Source organism: Habropoda laboriosa, unplaced genomic scaffold, assembly GCF_001263275.1.
Source record: "Habropoda laboriosa isolate 0110345459 unplaced genomic scaffold, ASM126327v1 scaffold709, whole genome shotgun sequence".
Taxonomy (NCBI): Eukaryota; Metazoa; Arthropoda; class Insecta; order Hymenoptera; family Apidae; genus Habropoda; species Habropoda laboriosa.
In genome coordinates this window covers 1128-19966 of record NW_017100792.1, presented here as the reverse complement: position 1 = coordinate 19966, position 18839 = coordinate 1128, and the positions used below count along the sequence as shown (strand labels likewise).

The 18839-nt window shown below is 31.6% G+C and overlaps 1 protein-coding gene across 2 annotated transcripts in view; it reads right to left on the bottom strand.

The window, feature by feature from the left end:
- The window catches only part of LOC108577244 (putative mediator of RNA polymerase II transcription subunit 26), a 61965-nt gene extending 48567 nt beyond the window's left edge, over positions 1-13398 (bottom strand). The window contains exons 1-2 of one of the 2 annotated variants that reach the window (XM_017940377.1): positions 13245-13398; positions 3627-3746 (exon numbers count right to left, since the gene is read on the bottom strand). In XM_017940377.1, coding sequence (XP_017795866.1) covers positions 3627-3716 — 90 coding nt within the window. In that variant the 5' untranslated portion in view covers positions 3717-3746; positions 13245-13398. Of the gene's footprint in view, positions 1-3626; positions 3747-13244 lie in introns of those variants that run through there. The other variant, XM_017940378.1, reaches the window with a different exon arrangement.
- Positions 13399-18839: the final 5441 nt, after the last annotated feature.

Here is an 18839-nt window from a genome sequence, read left to right as displayed (position 1 = left end):
CGTTTCAAAACAAAATTCTATTTGTCATTTGTACGTGAAAAGAGGAATGTTTAACTAGTATAAAATAGAGAATTATTAATACAGAGAAAGACGGATTAATGCATCATATGAAAAAGACCCCTCCTTTTTCAGTAAATCGATTGTTTAATTATTAATCCAATCTCTCAGTCTTTAATTTTATCATTACAGCTCTATTAGAAATCATATTAAAGTATAGTCAAATTTGTTGTAGGCAAAATATGCTGAATCGTTTGTTGGTAAAATGTGTCAATTTGTTTTCTGTCATTTAACGCTCCTAATAAACAAACTTTTCGATTAACAGGTTAAAGTATTTGACATCTTACTAAGTAAACGCTAATGTGATATCAATAAATAATACTCTAGTTGCTTTGTCTAATATTAAATAATTCAACAATGTGAAATTTAATGTAATCGTTAATTAATCTTTCTTAAAATCATCTAAAATTTTCTATCCGTCAAAGAAAATACGCACAGTCACCTTGGTTTACTTTAATAAATAATCATTCTCCGTGAGTTCAAAAATGAAAAAAAAAGAAAAGATTAATCCTAGAATTTAAAATTATACTAATTAATCTCAATATTTAGAATTTACTTTTAATGAGCTCATTAGAGATATATAATTAATTGAATATCATACCCACGTTACATAACACTTGTTATCATCGATAATACATTATTGAGTAATGTAAAATAAATTCAAGTAAAATAATATCGGTATACAATACTATACTATATAATTTCCACTTTAATAAAGTAACAAATTATTATTATAATCAATATCTAAATTTATCTGAATGAATCAATACCTACTCATTCGAAATATTAAAAGTAAATTATTTTTCTCGAATATGAATTACAATTCATGAAATGCTTTACTACTTTACATATGAAATACCAGTTCTGCGATTGAAATCTACTGAGAACATGTATCGTTGCGTTCATTCATTCTTTTTTACTTGGAAAATTTACTCACTTTCACCTATTCATTCACGTTCGTTTGCACAATAAGACAATGAAGGATTAACGCATTTCTTTAACCAACTAGTTTACTTGACTATTGAAACCATTTATAAATTTATAAATTAGAACCCTTCTAACTGATAGAGAAGCAGGACTGATTCCTTCTCAATAGGGAAAGTATAGTAGAAGTGTCTGGGTCCTCAAAACTAATGTTTACTAATACCTTTGTATTTATTTTGGTCAATATCGTACTTATAATATAAACATTTTATATACTTATATAACATTTTCTTCTTGTATTTCTTATATTTGTGATTAGAAGGACATAATATGACTACAATTTGTTTCCTTAAATACTCAAAAATTGTTGAAAGTTGAAAGTACTACAAGAGGTACTCTTACAGTATAAAGAATATTTTGAAGAATAAAACTAAAAAATGCGAATTCTACTTCTTTCACGAGCTGAAAAACACTCTTCATACCGATTGAACGCTTTCTACAAGATTTGATCGTTCAACTCTAACAAATAATGAATCAAGTAGTACACCGTACGCAACCCCTTCCTGTTTGAAATTTAATGGAACTGTGGGGCTATTGTATACACGTTTAGAAATCTAAAACGAACTAATGTTACGTGTATGCTGGAAATTTTCTCCTTTCTTTAATATACGCAATTACGTATTTAATTTACATAGAATATACATATCATATTGGTAATTCAGAACTTTTAATTATTCGTCAATTACTGTATTGTAATTGGAAACAAATTTTCTACATTAAATGCCATCGATGGTTTCGTTAATGTTTTAGAAACAAAAAAATGTCGTTCTGCTCATTTTTACACTGAAAACGTTACGATAAATGCAATTCTTTAATATTCGCCATCAGTAGTTACTTATTTTACTTTATTCCTTTATAGCAATTTTCTCGATCAACATACTCCAAATTTAATTTTACGGATTTCGAGAATTTATTATATTAAATTGATTGAACGGTTATTATAATTAAAAGTATGGTAATTATTTACAAAGAGGCAAACCTCACCGATTTCAATGACCTTTAGATATGTTGTCAAAGTCATTGTCCTGAGTAACTTTGCTTATACATATAACCGCCGCTCGGCTTTAGTTTGCGAGATATTCTTTAAAAAAGTTTCAATGTTATGCCTCGCATTTCTAAAATTTGAGATAGGAATTGAGGTATATTTGGGGCATGTTTGAGTTAGTTTCATACATCAATACACAATTCATTTTATATAAACTCTTGTCGTGGTGGTCTCAGCGTGGGATGATACCCGATAAATCGGCAAACGTTCTGAAGAAGAAGACATACAGTGTGGGGCACAGAAATTCGACGATTGTTCACTGTCGAACACCGTCAATTGTTTCAACTGACGCTATAGAGTTTCAGAGAATTTGATGCCAATTCAGCAATCGTGGAACAATGGATCGAACAACATTGTGTTCAATCAGTTATTAGAACGCAACGATTATTTCACATTCATTCTCAAATTCCGCGTCATGGTTCTGTTCCTTGCTGTAACTCCACGAAGTTGTGGATTTGGAATTTTCGGCAGAGTGCAAAACGTATACTCTTCGAGTTGTCAATATTCAAGAATTAAAACAACGTTTGAAAGATGAAATTTCAGCGATTCCTAACAAAATGAACAAGAGAGTTATAGGAAATCTTCGAAGTAGTCTGGAACAATGTCTGAGGAATAACGGGGCACATCTCACTGCAGGCTTTTTCAAAAAATAAAATGGCACGATAGCATCTTTGTATTGACATAAAGAACTTAATAAAAGATGAAAAACTTGAAACTCTATTTTATTTCAAAAATTCGGCAGGTTTTTATGCCCCAACTCTGGATATGACTAAAACAGGAGTTTTGGTGTGCACTAATTTTCAGGTTACAGTTTTTCTTGGCTCCCTTGTTGATCGGATTTTTAACATAAAATACGCTACGACACTTAAACACTAAGTTAACACGATCGAATTTCATTTCAATAAAACAATTAATTCATCATAATTATTACATTTACTTAAATATTCGTGTAATTTCATTTTACTTATATACCTACTGTCACTACTACTTTAGATTACACGTTCTACCATGTGAACAGCCAGATATATAAATATGTACTGGGGTAAATTCTCGGAGGCTACAATCTTACGACGTCTGACCCATAAATGCTAATACAACATAGTAAATACTATGTACGTACATATACAATAATAAATACAGCACCCCGCTGATAGAATTGGTTTGAGCTATACGTCAATCACGCATATATTGTCCTACGCTAAATCGAAAATTATTTCACGCTAGCGTTGTCGGCCGGATATTAATCTAGCCCAACCTATAACCCATTAATTTTTCTTATTTATGTTAAAAATGATTATCGTCGATGAGTTAGGTTTAGGTTGGGTTGTACAAAAGTGTGTCCGTCTACGCCAAAATGAAGTGTAATCGTACCGCAAATTGAACTGAAGTTTTTTAGGAATAGGCCGAGCGGCGATTCTATGTATAAGCAAAGTTACTCAGGACATTAACCCTGACAACATATCTGTAAATCATCGAAATCGATTAGATGTGCCTCTTTGTAAATAATTAGCAAAAGTATTAATATTTCAATATTATTTACCTTGGCGGGTTTATCCATGATGCGATAGGTGAGCGAATCGCGATGACTGGTTGCGATGACGCCCGCCTTACGAGACACGCATTGCCCCATATAGATTCCCCAACCTTGTCCCAGCACAATCTAAATAGAACCAAACAATGGTTAAATCGTATGATATAGAATTACTAAGATACCATTAAATGGTACATGTAACAAATAAGTATACATTTTACAGCAAAATACAAGTGCATCATTGAACCTTGTTCTTGCTTTCTTAACCCTCCATAGGCAATCTGGGTCGTTAATGACCCAAGCGAAAGGAGGATGTTAAAGAAAGGCCAATTTTGGCATACGGCCGGAACGAAAAATTTTTTTACAGCATCATTCTACGCATCCTAAGGAATGAAAAATGTAATTGTCATTTTTCCCGGAAATGGTGGGAAAGTTATGAAAAATGCAGTTCAAGGTAAGCAGCATCATTCTACGCATCCTAAGGAATGAAAAATGTAATTGTCATTTTTCCCGGAAATGGTGGAAAAGTTATGAAAAATGCAGTTCAAGGTAAGAGTATGACCATACTTATAACTTAATATTCTGTCTCGTTTTTTTCGGATGATGCGCTGTTCATAAATTAACCACTTAGAAACTCATATTGAGTATTATTTACAAAGATTGTTGTACATTAGTGTTTAATAAAAACCAAAAATAATGAAAAATAATTAATGACAAATTAATCGAAACAAGGAATTCTTTGATGACACGATGCTTATATTCGAAGCAATCAGAAACCAATTATTTATTCTCGAAGTGATAAAAGTTATAATAACCTATCGTAAATATAATAAAATAATCGTCATGACAGGGTTACAATAGAAAAATAAGACTCTAACAGTGTATCCACTATGAAAGCCAGAGGAAAAAGTATCATCTTACATATCAGTTTAAACATATATGTATGTATGTATTATGTATACAGAGTTCTGTCGAACTACGCGTAGGTTAGGAACGTCGACAGTCCGCGTAGTTGAGAACCATCCCCCGGTTTTACGGCAAACTGAACTCTGATCATCTGCACTGCGTGTCAATTGTCGTATACTGTCGTTAGAATAATAACAAACGAAGTTGGTCGTGTGCAAAGACTTAGTTGATTACTAAGAGACAGTGTTTTTCCAGAAAAGGATAGGATATGTATATGTCTCGGGGAGACAACAGTAAAAAAAACTAATTTGTTGTTGTTTCATAGCTATAACACATCTTATTACAAGAAAAATAAACTTAGGATACGATAAAACGAAATTGTTGCTGTAATTGATCTAATTAGCTATACGTAGGCTCTCCTCTATTTTCAATTACATACATATTATTCACGCATACACATATGTACCGTGAAACTGTAGTTCTGTAGCTCGCAGAGACACGCTTCTCGTTTGACATTTCTCCCAAACTAAGCTGTTCGTTGTGTACTTGAATTCGGTGCACTAGCTTCTTGTATGCAGCGGCACTTAATTCACACGAACGAATATGCTAAGTACGTAAATTGATTGGAAATCCGCGTATAATCGAAAACGCGTTGTTCGATGTATTCCCTACAAGACTATAATGGCGCAGTATAACCTCACAATACAGCCTCGTAAACACCGACTGAGGCCGAGTCGTGCTGCCCGATTTCTGATCGCTGTACGCTCGCAACTGTTCTAGGAAAAATTCTAGGCCTTAACTTCTTAGAACTCGGGATATTTCTTGCGAGCCAAACATAAGAAACGCGAGCCTGGGTCGCTGTACGTACATGAAACCAAACATAAAGCTAGCTGTCCTTTTCAGAGTAGAACTATCGCGAATTGTTCTCGAGAGTATCTCTCGCGTCTGAGAGTGACTGTCTGAGAGCATCGCTCGACTCTCTGAGAGTTACGAACAAACAGTTGCTTTGCAAACACGAAGCAGTTTCAAGAAATGCAAATTCTGTTAGAGTCTTACTTTCTTATTGTATCCCTGCAATGACGATTATTTTATTATATTTACGATAGTTTATTATAACATTTATCACTTCGAGAATAAATACTTATTGGTTTCTGATTGCTTAGAATATAAGCATTGTGTCATCAAAGAATTCCTTGTTTCGATTAATTTGTCATTAATTATTTTTCATTATTTTTGGTTTTTATTAAACACTAATGTACAACAATCTTTGTAAATCTATCATTCGAAGAAAACAAGCCGGAATATAAGTTATAAGTATGGTCATACTCTTACCTTGAACTGCATTTCTCATAACTTTCCCATCATTTCCGGGAAGAATGACAATTACATTTTTCGTTCCTTAGGTTGCGTAGAATCATGCTGTAAAAAAAATTTTTCATTCCGGCCGTATGCCAAAATTGGCCTTTCTTTAACATCCTCCTTTCACACATGCATTTCTTCAAGACGAATTTTGATTTTTATTGAAAAAAGTTTTAAACACTTGGCTTAACGAACAATTGTGTGATATAGTAGAGGACTTTGAGAAATATCCTAGAATTTTGTCAGATTTTTTTAAAACGTAGAACATTAAATAAATTAGACTTGGACATAAATGACTTGGTTTGTCTACGGACGAGTAACTGCACCCTGTATGATCTAATATTCTGAATATTACGAAATTTATATTCCGTCGGAAAATCTGACCGCATTAAACTTTAGTAATTAAATTACATTATGTACAATCATTATAAACGTAAAACAGTATATTCAAAGGGCAGTTGCATTGTGAAGTAACGCTTTTAAAAGTCCTTAATTTTAATCCCCAGTGATCTAATATTATGAATTTCACAATTGTTTTGCAATCTTAATGTGAAACTGTGTTATCTGATAATAGGCAAAGTATACTATTGGTACAATTTATTCCAACAGAGAAAGCAATAACGTAACAATTCAATAAAAACAAGACAAATTTAATACCTCCAACTAAATTAATGTAACTAAAAATATACATATATCGTTAACATTAGAAAGAATACCTACTTTCTCGTAAAAGTAAATTTGAGAAGAGTATATACATTACATAAGGATTTAAAGAATGTGTCCGAGAAGCGTAACAGAGATTAGAAAAAAGATGTGTAGGCACTTATATACAGAATTAAGTAAGTGTATACGTTCCTGTGAAAATAAAAGCCACGTAATATCATGTTACACGTGTAAATAGCTTTTATTTAAGTATATGAAACAAACTGTATTGTTAAGATCTCTATTACCAACATTCAAATAGCAAATATTTTTCGGTAGTATAAATGAAACTTTTATAAGATAATTTTTTAATCAAATTTAATAAAACGTATAGATTCGTTAAATTGTATTATGAAAATAATATGTGATTATGCTTAAAAAATATCAATGCCCTCAATATTTAAAAAAAAATTAATACTCTACTAGTTCTTTCTAATTATCTGTTTACCATTAATTCACTTTTTGTAACATCAATTCAATAAGAAATACGAAAAAGACCTCTAGCATATCATCTGGTATAATAAACAAAATGTAAAATGTAATAAACAAATATGGTCCCATTGCAGAACGATATATGTACTCGAAAACTTTTGAAGTATGTAAATATAAATAAATATATTTATATCAAAAAAACACTACACACAAATGATCTACGAATATATTTACGTTTTCGTAATTATTCAATATCTTTATGAATTTTGATATGTACATGCAAAGTAATAAATTGTAAAATAGATACTTCGTGAGTAAATTTAGGTATGTTGCAAAACAATATTTTCGAAACCCTTACTTTCATTTGAAAAGTGAAATTGACGATCAATTGAAATTTATATTCTTTCACATGAAAAAGTATAACCCTTGGATTTGTCAACTTATAATGTAGAAATAATGATTCAACTTCAATTGCAACGCAGTAAAACGCTTCAGATTATATACCATCTCCGTTGTAGTGAAAGTGATGTTCCATTAGACGGTGAACATCACTTCTAATGATTCAACGATAAAGTGAATAATATAAAATTGTACTGAAAGAAATTTGTATTTTAAAATAAATTGAAACTGCTATTAACTTATTTTATTAGAGAGGTTCAGCCACAGAATATTAAATTACTATCATTTTTAATCATGTTAATTGATAATTTGTATTAAAATATTATCACTTAATAATATTACATACCGTCCTAAAGATCCTCCTATATGTGCTAATAAATAAGGCGTAACATTAGTTAGCAAATATAAACAAGAGATCTCCAATACCAAATTGCGTAATAAATGTTTAATAGTATTCGAATCCTCCGCGTAATGGTTAGTAATTAAAAGCACGTTATTAAATAACTCCACTAATCCCTTCTCATTCGTTGGAGTAAAAATATTGCTAATCCTGGCACCTAATTTCTGTATTAACACGTGTTAGATGAAATATAACTACGAAAGTGCGACTTTTCATTATAAAACAAAACTGAACACTTTTAACATTGTGTTTGCCGAATACAGAAATGCTCGGTTAAATTGAACAAACTCGGGCCCGCTTATTGCAATTCTCGCGAGCAGGATAGTGTTTTAACTCCAGTAAATTGGCTCTCCAACAATTCGACAAGGAATGGGAATAGATAAAAAAAGAATAAACGAGGTAGACGTAGTGTGTCAAGCAGCGATGACCGAGACCCGGCACTTGAAAGGAATGCCTGAGGTGCAACGAATCATCCAATGTAAAAAATTTCAACTTCTTTAATTTTCATCCTATCTTTATAAAAGTAGTACCAATAAATTGGTGAGATTCTCCCGATGGAAATGAATCCAAACACAATATAAATCAGAGTAGTCTTAACGGTAATTAGTATTAAAAGCACACATAAAAATCCAAGAATTTAAATTGATAACTGGTAAAACTAGTCCGATTTATATCATTTTTGGACTCATTTTCATTAGGAGAATCTCACCAATTTATCGGTACTACTTTGATAAAGATAGGATGAAAATTAAAGAAATAGAAATATTTCACATTGGATGATTCATTGCAACGAAGGTAATATGTATCCCTTTCTAATGCTGCGTCTCGTTTACTCTCGCTATATCTATTCACTTTCCTTGCCAATGTTCAGTTCAATATAACCGAGCATTATTTTACTGCTAATACTGCGTTACTCTATGACTTTAAGTCACTGGTTTCTTCCTGATTCAATACTTACAATTTCCAGGACTTGTATAAAATATAATTGTTTCCCTCGATTCTTCAAGATACTCATTTACATATGTATATCGTACAATTCATGCTTTCCTTTTATACGTATTCTCAATACAAGTTAATGGTACAAAACAGATGTCGTTGGGTAATTGAGTACTTTCATCGGTACGAACGGAAGTTTCCTAACGCTGACACTGTGTGTATCGATGCATACATATACAAGGTTCGACGCATACATATACAAGCTTCGATCAAAGAATACCCGGATGAATACCCGGAAAAATATCCAGTCGTAAAACTTTGATAACAAATGCCCCCCTGTAGCAGCCACACGTCGTTGCCAACGCCATTTATACTTCTGAAAACACTTTTTATAGACACTTTTAGAAATTGCCTACAGATCGACCACTGAATTTTCCTGTCTCTAGAATCATTTGAACAGTGCATCCTTTTAATGATTCAGAAGAAGAAAATAAGTCACACAAAGCCAAATTAAATGACTATGATGGATGAGAAATCGAGGTGATTGCTTTTAGCTAAAAATTGAAACTTCACTTTAACGAGCTTCGTTTTAAAAATCAAGGAGGTAAAGAATATCGAATTACAAAAGCCACTGTAAATCTCGAAAGGAATGTCTTTCTGGTATAAACTCAACGCCAGTTCAATTGCCAATGGTAACCACATCATATTGTGTCATCAGATTTTCTCTTCACTTACGAGATATTGAGTTACATACACAATCCGAGTATTTTTTGTCAAACCTCGTGCGAAGAAATATCATGGACGTAAAATATTTTTAACATGAAAAACCGGATATTACTCATTTTATTACAAATTTTCATTCCTAAAAAGAGGAAAACCAAAAATACATTCGGAAATGTTTAAGAACTGGTAAAACCACCGAGAACCATTCGAATAAAAGTGAAATTTCGAATGTCATCTTACACTTACAGTTTTAAATCTCTGATTGTATACTTTAATCTTTTTCCTGCGCTTATTAGTTCATAATTTAATAATTCGTTTAAACACATGTATTGTAAATGACCAGTATATCCTTGCTTCTTGAGCCCATAATTATTTCACTCGAAGGTTTACTTAATACTGCAAATTCTAATAGTCGATGTAACACTATCTTCACCGGATATTTCATTTATACACCACACCGGAAGTTATACAGTATTGGATAATATTGATCCTCATTATACGAAAAAGTTTGTCGAATAAATAACCGCATAATTATTTTAAGCAGCATACATTCAAAGATAAAGATCTTAATTACTGTTAAATATTGCTCTCGAGTATAGGGTATGCTCGAGCTTAAATACACGAATATAATCTCTTTGATTCACTACATCTACAAATCAACTAAATGATCTCCCGCTTATCAAACGAGATATGTTGCACTTTTATAAAAGAATACGATTACATTATGTAATAAACCGATATATCTCGTTTTTCTAGCTTGCCAGTCAGTTTCCTAACAAATGAGACACGTTAACGGAAATTACAGTATCGCAACGCTATTCGCAAATAAAGGAAAACATACAGGTGAAAGGTAGAACCTTAGCAAGGAATTTAACCTTAAATGCATCAAATCAATGGTGAAAGGTGGCGGTATGTCGTGATTCCGAGATGTAGGACGATAAATGGCACTGGCCCAATTTGCCCCGTTCGGGGCATTCTGAATACATTAACTCAGTTTGTTTGGGAAATGTTACCAATTTCTTATTCGTGCGAACATTTCTTGACCTTCATTTCGATTCATTTCAAACTATTAAGAACACATTGCTATTCTAGGAACACGAAGTTGTTCTACAATAGCAACCCGTCCTGAAAATTTATTTCACTTTATATTATGAAGATTCATGACAAAACTAAATTCATCATAATTGTGATAAACTATTAACAATTAGCGTACATTAATTCTTACAAATTTTCGTAACTAAAGAATAAAAAAGATACCTATCTATACTACCTAACGTTTCTTTCTGTATAAGCTTCTAATAGGTTTCATTTGTTAGAGTTTACAAATCTTCATCTATGTAAATCTTTACATCAAAATTTTTAGTTTTTCCTCTTTTGTTTTATTGTTTCAATGTAATGAAACAAATTTAACGTTATCTTGAAGAAATCATTAATGAATTCTACAAACTAGATGACAATCAATTATGGTCAGTGGATTTACCGCATTATTGTTAGAACTTCGGTACGGTAATTTTCTGTCAATAATTTCACAAGATTACGACGGAGAAAAATAATAATCTACCTTTAATGGGCAAAAATGAAATAAGTCGTTAAAAAAAGTTTTTCCTATCCTCTTCCCTGTACATACTATGCAAATATACTTCGTAATAATACTTTCTCTAACTAACATATAGAAAATTATAATTAAAGAGCAAAAGTATGCAAAAATTTAATTTTATATAAATTTAAATCACTGTCATTTAAAGAATGTATTCAAATTAACGCTTTAAACATTAGGCCTTACTTCAATTAATGTATTTATGTTCTTATTAGTTAACTGAAAAAAATTTATGCATTATAACAATAATAATAATAATTTCGTACGTATAATTCCTTATTATATTGTTAGTAGATATTATTGCGTGTAGTGAAACAACTAGTGAGACATAATTAATAAAGTATATTAATATTGCGTTTCGAAACAGAAAGCAATTTTTCCTTACAATATAACAAGATTGAAAATGAAGTCATAGAAAATTAAAAAAAAATAAAAGAAAGCAAAAAATGAGATACGTTTCTTTTAGGAGAATAAAAATTTTGTTATCCAATAAAATAAAATATGTTACCATTATATCTTCGTATGAATTATGTTCAGTATTTTGAATTTGTTTAAAAATTAATTAGAAATAAAGTTCCTTGAGAGCAATCTTTAAAAATTATAAATCATCACATTAATAATTCACATAAAGATCATTAATATATTAATAATCAATAATGATTTGAATACAATATCAAATAGTTTTTATATTTATGCTATTATGTTATCAATTATTTTTTAAATATTTAAGAAAATTATTTCTGAAAACATTGTATAAACAAAAATGTAGCACTACATATAAGAAATAATCATTTAAAAATACATAATACTTTATTGTTTAAGTTATACTAATTATTGTTTTAGAAAAAGAAACAATTTATTACTGCAACATTTCAAAAAAATATTGAAAACGAACGGAAATGCAATACCAAAATCCGCATTGAGATATTTCAGATGAAAGACCCTACCCAGTTTCACATTCCGCAATCGATACTGACCGAAATATTGAAGACCTGATAGTTTGCACGAAAGACACTTGCAGATTGCAAAGCATAAATCATTTATAGCAAAAGGAACAATGAAAAGGAACAGACACAATTTTTTAAGTAGAACGTATTGTTTAACCTCACATTATATTTAAAACCGATAATTGTACGTTTATATATACTCATACGTACTCGTGTTAGTCGCATATTTAAATTTTTTAATTCCTAATGAAAATTATTCGACTAATAATTAACATAACTGTGGGCACTTCGTTTAACGTACCAGTTAGTTTGTTAAAATTTGCATTCGCTTAAAAAATTTCTATGATATAACAGAATTTCTAAACACATCTGGCGTGAAATAATTATACTGACTCAGAGAAAAATTAAAAAGGAAAGAAGAAGAAAGAAAGGCAAAGAAATGAAAATGAAGAATTCTGTTAGTTGACCGTGGAAAAGAAAAACCTCAGATACGTTGCGCATGCACCTTAACCTTTCGTAAACACCTTTTTGCTAAAAGTATTGAGAAATCATATTGCAATACACTCGTATTTACTCACAAAAATAAAATTCCGTGCGGCCCTATGCCTGGCCTGTTGTATAGTTGTCTCAAACACACTGGAAAAAATAAATCGTCCTTTTTCATACTAAAAACTTGCTACAAATGTCATAAAACCTTGCCCAAGATTATGCCGAGTCTCTTTTTTTCTTAGAGTCGTAACGATTTACAATAAATACACACTATGCAAAAGTATACACAAAAGACTATATTCACTGTTTACGCACCGAAAATTGTCAAATCCTAAATGCATATAATATGTACATATCTTTCGACTGTCATTCAATGTAGGTAGATATTAAAATCAAATGTTCTTGTAAAACGTAATATTTTAAACAAGTTAATTATTACATTTAAAACTAATCAACTATTTTGGCGAGTTAAGGAAAATGGGTAAAGCATAATCAAACGAATTAAAAACATTTTTTGCCTAGGTGTATGAATGATATTAAATAAATTTTGTAATATATGATCCACAAACCATCTCCACATTTACGTGTTCGTAAAACTTAAAATGGATAACATAAAACATCATGGAGATTTCCTTTTATTTCTATAAAGTTTTGTTGATTATACTTCGTATAATGCGAAGACAACATTAAATTTCAAAGAATTAAATTTTAAATATTATTTGAAATAGTAAATTCACCTCTTCTCACAGAGTAGAATTTTTCAGGTAGTTTATGTAAAATCGTGGTATGCATCACAAAACTTAACACTGACACCTACGAATAACAACGTGCCGATCGCGTGATACGAGGATACGACTGGTATCCTCGATGCACAGTACGCAACAGAACTACTACACCACCTGTCACTCAACATATTCGATAGTACGAAACATGCGTCGTGATATCATAGACACCCCACCAAGTACTAAACACCAATGAGCACAAAGCAGATAGAACTTCGTGTGATATTATTATGGCGAAAGATAAATCCACCAATCACAGTACACCAAACCAGAGCGCCACCACGCGGACGAGTCTATCACGCGTTGGACACTAACATGCCACTCTTAGACTTAGGTTAACCAAGGTAGACGCGGGTAATGAATGATATAGCGACGCTAGTTAGTAGGCATATACGTTTTTCCAGTACTTACCTGCTCGTCATGAAGTACGGATGTGTCTAAAACTGACAATGCTCATACACAGTGCGTACTAAACTACGGTGTTTGCGGTGCTCGTCATCCCCTAGATTCCCCGCACCCTGCCTCCCTCGATCATGAAGCTGCAGTGACTGATCTCCAATGAGGTTAGAATACCCATTCCTCTTTCAACGTACAATGATTTGAACCGCGGTTATTGAAACTCTCTGATAAGAATGTTGCAGATATAAGCTACGTATCCCTCTAGCAAGTATCTTACACTGGAGCAATGAGCTACTCTAACCATACTTCAGTGTTTCCGCATCCCCCTTCACGCCCAATGCTGGCCAACTGAATCCCAGTATACTGCTTTCCCCAAGAAACAGAAAATCTCATCAGGAGCCAAATCTCCTCCCTGAAAACCCATATAGACATGGATTTCCATTTCATGTGCCCACCGTAAACAGACTCAGTATCCTCGAATCCTTCTCGAGGGTCCCGGTCAAGGTTACACAGTGTTAAGACACTACATGAGCGAACATCCACTCGCTCCATTTGGCAAACTACATGCATCCGCCGACGCGATCAATCATACCGCGAACAAAAGTGCTCCGCCACAACCCCCACCAATTTATATCCACGACTTCGACAGTAATATAGTCGAATTTACCAGAAACCTTAAAAGCCACTGCGGCGACAACATTTAAATTAAAATTTCTAGGCAATTACGTGTGTGTTCAACCTACAAGGAGACCCTACAATGAGATTTTGCTAAAACTTTGAGGGGTGAATCTAGAAGTCGAAAAATGATATTCTATAGAATATTTCATTCCAATGCGTATTTTTTTATAAACAATTGAAATTGGTTCTATAAAATCCTGGAAGTTTATGACGTATTCAACAACCCACAGTGGATCAGCGCATAGAGCGTTCACTTTCTAGGCGAAAGGTTTGTGTTCTCGAATTTCGTGAGTGAAAGAATTTTTTTTCACTTTTATCTTAATTGATAAAATTTTACATTATGTTATTTCGTAAGAACTGTCAGTTATACAAATCATTGTTTCTAAACGTGCAAATAAAATATATATACACGTATAAAGAATACGTTACTATTATACATTGTATTTGTGCACATACATTTATACGTAACTTTTCCTTACGATAAATATTTAAATTTATACAATATGTATATTTACAAAGAATATACACTACTAACATATTTATTATATTAATTAATACAACTAGCAGGATGATACAAACTACAGAAGCTATGAAAGTATAGAAATTTTTTGTAGTATTCACATCTGATAAACGATATTAAATTACAATTACATTGGTTATTTTTTTGTATCAGTCGAGAAATATAGTTCATTAATGTTGAAGAATATCATCCTCAAAATGCTCGGACAAAAAATCGACTAATTCAACCAGGTGCGATATCTTAGTATCATTTTTGATAAATATCTTCTGTGGACACCGGCGGTCCAAAACCAACTAATCGAAACCCGTGCAGTCGCAGGGCAGCGGCCCTTCACCCCTGCATCTGTCCCTCATTCTGCCTGAATCTACACCTCAGACACTGCACGTACAAAATCTGTCTCAATGCTAACCTACAGAATTCATGCATGAATAAATGCAAATTATTCCTATCTAACACAACTGCAAACGATGCAAAATCACTTCCATACTTAAAATTATCACTGGACGCCCTAAACGGTATCCGACCAAACTTCTCCATGAAAACACAGACACCCAACCCATACTCGACCATATCTCGCAGCTTTTGTCCTCATACTTGGTCAAAAATCACTCTAACTCTCTTGTAAGATAAACTGATCTATACGACCGGAACTGCATCAAAGTAAAAATTCCTAAGGTTTTCTAACCTCTTCACTCTTAACGCTCATTGTCTCTCTCTAATACTTAACATTTCCCTCTTTTAAGGTATCTCCACAAACTTATGCTCGTATTTTATACTGATCTCTTCTGTTGTAGGTTTTTTTTTAAATTTTTTCTACAGCAATCTTATATTGACCTCATCAAATTTACCTCACGTTGGTAATACCACTACTACTAACCTGATTCTCCGGTGGGAGTGGCAATTCGCTACTAGAAACGGGATACATCCCCTACTCATTGGCACTAAATAAGCAAAAACAAAAGTTAGTGGATATATACGTTTTCAGTGACGTGATTCGAAGTGTATTACAATTTCAATAAAGTTTATAATATATCTTGTTACATTGTTTGCCACATTTCTGGTATTTCTTTTTCCTAATTTAAGCGGAAGACAGTAATAGATTTGTGGCGATAAATCGTTCTCTACGTTATACTCCTTCCATCGCCTTTTATCGTGCATTACCAAAATATCAATTTATAAAAGTTATTTACCAATTTGTGATATAAATTGTAATTTTCATTGCAATATAAAGTAAATGTATAAAAAATACTCCAGAAATACTATCAATTTATATGTTAATGACATATGATAAATATGCACAAAGGTAAAAGCAATTATAAGAAGATGTCTTCTGAGATTTTATTAATAGCAACATTTTTTTTAAATTGAAGGATCTATTTTTTTGTCTACCATGAGTAAGGTCACATCGAAATGCATTCAACCATGTATCACAGCATGATCTTGAAATGACGTTAGACAGAAAATTTAACGAATAAATGAAATAAACGAAACTCACGAAGGAACCGAAATTACAGTTTTGGCAGCTACAGCAGTGAATCCGCATACAAGTACTTGACAAATTGTAAGATATTTTGATATATCCAAATCCAGTGTTTACCGATTACGCAAACGTTGTCGGTTTTACCCTTATCATATGCCGCTTCATCATACTCTGGCACTGCACGAATTTCAAAATCGAATTAATTTTTGTCGACGGGTACTGCGATAATTACAGATTGATGAACAGTTCTTCGACGGTTTCATGACATTTTATTTAGCGACGAGTCAACGTTCACAAATTGTGACCATGTAAATACGCATAATATGCATTATTAAGCGGAAGAAAATCCCAGGTAGCTTCGACAGAAGTAGTTTCTGGAAGAATCAAATTATTGACCCATACTTTATTGACAGAATTCAGAATGGGTACAAATATTCTGCATTCTTAACTGATAAGAAGTTACCAGAATTGATAGAGAATATTTTATTAGAAGATCGTCTAAAACTGTGATTTCAACATAACAGATGCCCTACATATTTTGCACAAGAAACACGCCATGTATTCACCTAGAAAGTAGATCGATCATAGAACGGAAGTACGTTGGCCTGCTGGTTCTCCTAATCCAACACCTCTCGGCTTTTTTCAATGGGACATAATCAAAGATGTTTCAACAACAGCTGACAACATAAAAGGTCGTATTTCCAATGCGTGTGCAAACATTTTATGAGGATACAGAAAGTTAGACACGCATTTGTTTTACGCCTAAATAAGTGCACATATGATAGTGAATCATATAACTAAGGTGTTCATTTTGTTAATACAATTTATTCTTCAGGAGCTTCCACCTCAATCATATACTCGTAAAATTTCTAGTCCAAGGTCATTCCATGGTCATGTTGTGATACATGGTTAAATGCATTTCGATGTTATCTTTCTGATGATAAACAAAAAAATAGGTCCTTCTATTTAAAAAAATGTTACCATTAGTAAAATCTCGGAAAGTATGACCTTGAAATGACCTTCACGCCCATAAACTCCCCTAAAATACAATAACTTCCTTCGGAAGAATTGTTTTGAATGAAAAATTCCATCATATAACCATGTATACATTATTATATAAAATAGAATTTTTAAACACTTTTACATTGTTTTTAAAAAACATTTGATCAATTCTTTGTTGATAATTACTTGTAATGTCAAAATACCTGAAAATTGAACTAAATATAAAACAAAAGATAAATAATCCAAATATATAATGTAAATATACATTCAATGAAATATTTAGCATAATTTATATGAACAAAATATAAAGAAGAAATTTTATTATTACATATTTTCATTATTATAGTGTTTAAATGTTTTATACTTGAATTCTTTATCAGAAAGTACCAATATTTGTACACCATTTTATTTTTATTGTCAAATACTGCAATTATTATATTATTTATATAAAATCACAAAAGTAGGACTATATAAATTATGCGTATATGTTTATTATACTTCTATTATACTTATATATTTATTTCACAATATTATTGTAAACTGTTTATATATTATGAAAATGATACACGTACAATTATTGAGTACGTTTTACAAAATGGATTTTAATCACTTTCAAATTTTTTCTGAGAATAATCTAACTTCATTTTCTGATCGCCTTTTGACATAGACATTTCATACATAACTTTTTTAAGTAACCTTGCTTGACTTCTCATCTTTAGTTCTTCATATGTACAAAAACATGCCAAAGTAATACTTATTGCACCATAACCGATTACTCCCACACGTGTAGCAGTCTTTCCACTACTTGTCACTAAAAATGTTATTAATCCAGAAACTATGCCTCCAGAAATACCATATATAAAAGCATTCCTTTGACATCGTGTTTTAATTATTGGTTCTCCAAAAAGAGTAATAATGTTTTTTGATTGAGTTTGTTCTTCATTTTCCAAATGTTCCTCCATATTTCCATGAACAATTTTTAATTCAAATACTGTTCTTATCTAACCTCAATAAATAATACATCCAACAAGGCATCCAACTTTCCACGTGTTATGGCACTATTTTCAACTATACAGATGTGACGCTGGTGAATACAATTTTCACATAAAATTAATAAACAAAGTCTACTGAAAAAATTAACAAATCTAAAAGAAAACCAGTTTTTTAAAATTCATTTCAACATGTTTTCTTGTTATTAAAAATTATACGATTTATCAAAGAATTTTATTTTAAACGTTACTTAAGCATTTAGAAAACAAATTTTTTCATAAATAAATTTTAATAAAATTGAAAGAGTGATAAGAATGTAATTGAATTATTAGGAAACAATCTCAGTTAAAAATTATTTAGATTAAACTATAAAAATACAATAACAATTAAAAAACTATATGTATACACTGCAGAATAAATGATTACAAACATATAACTATGACTAGAAATATAGAGGTATTTTTTGCATAGAACAGTTGGT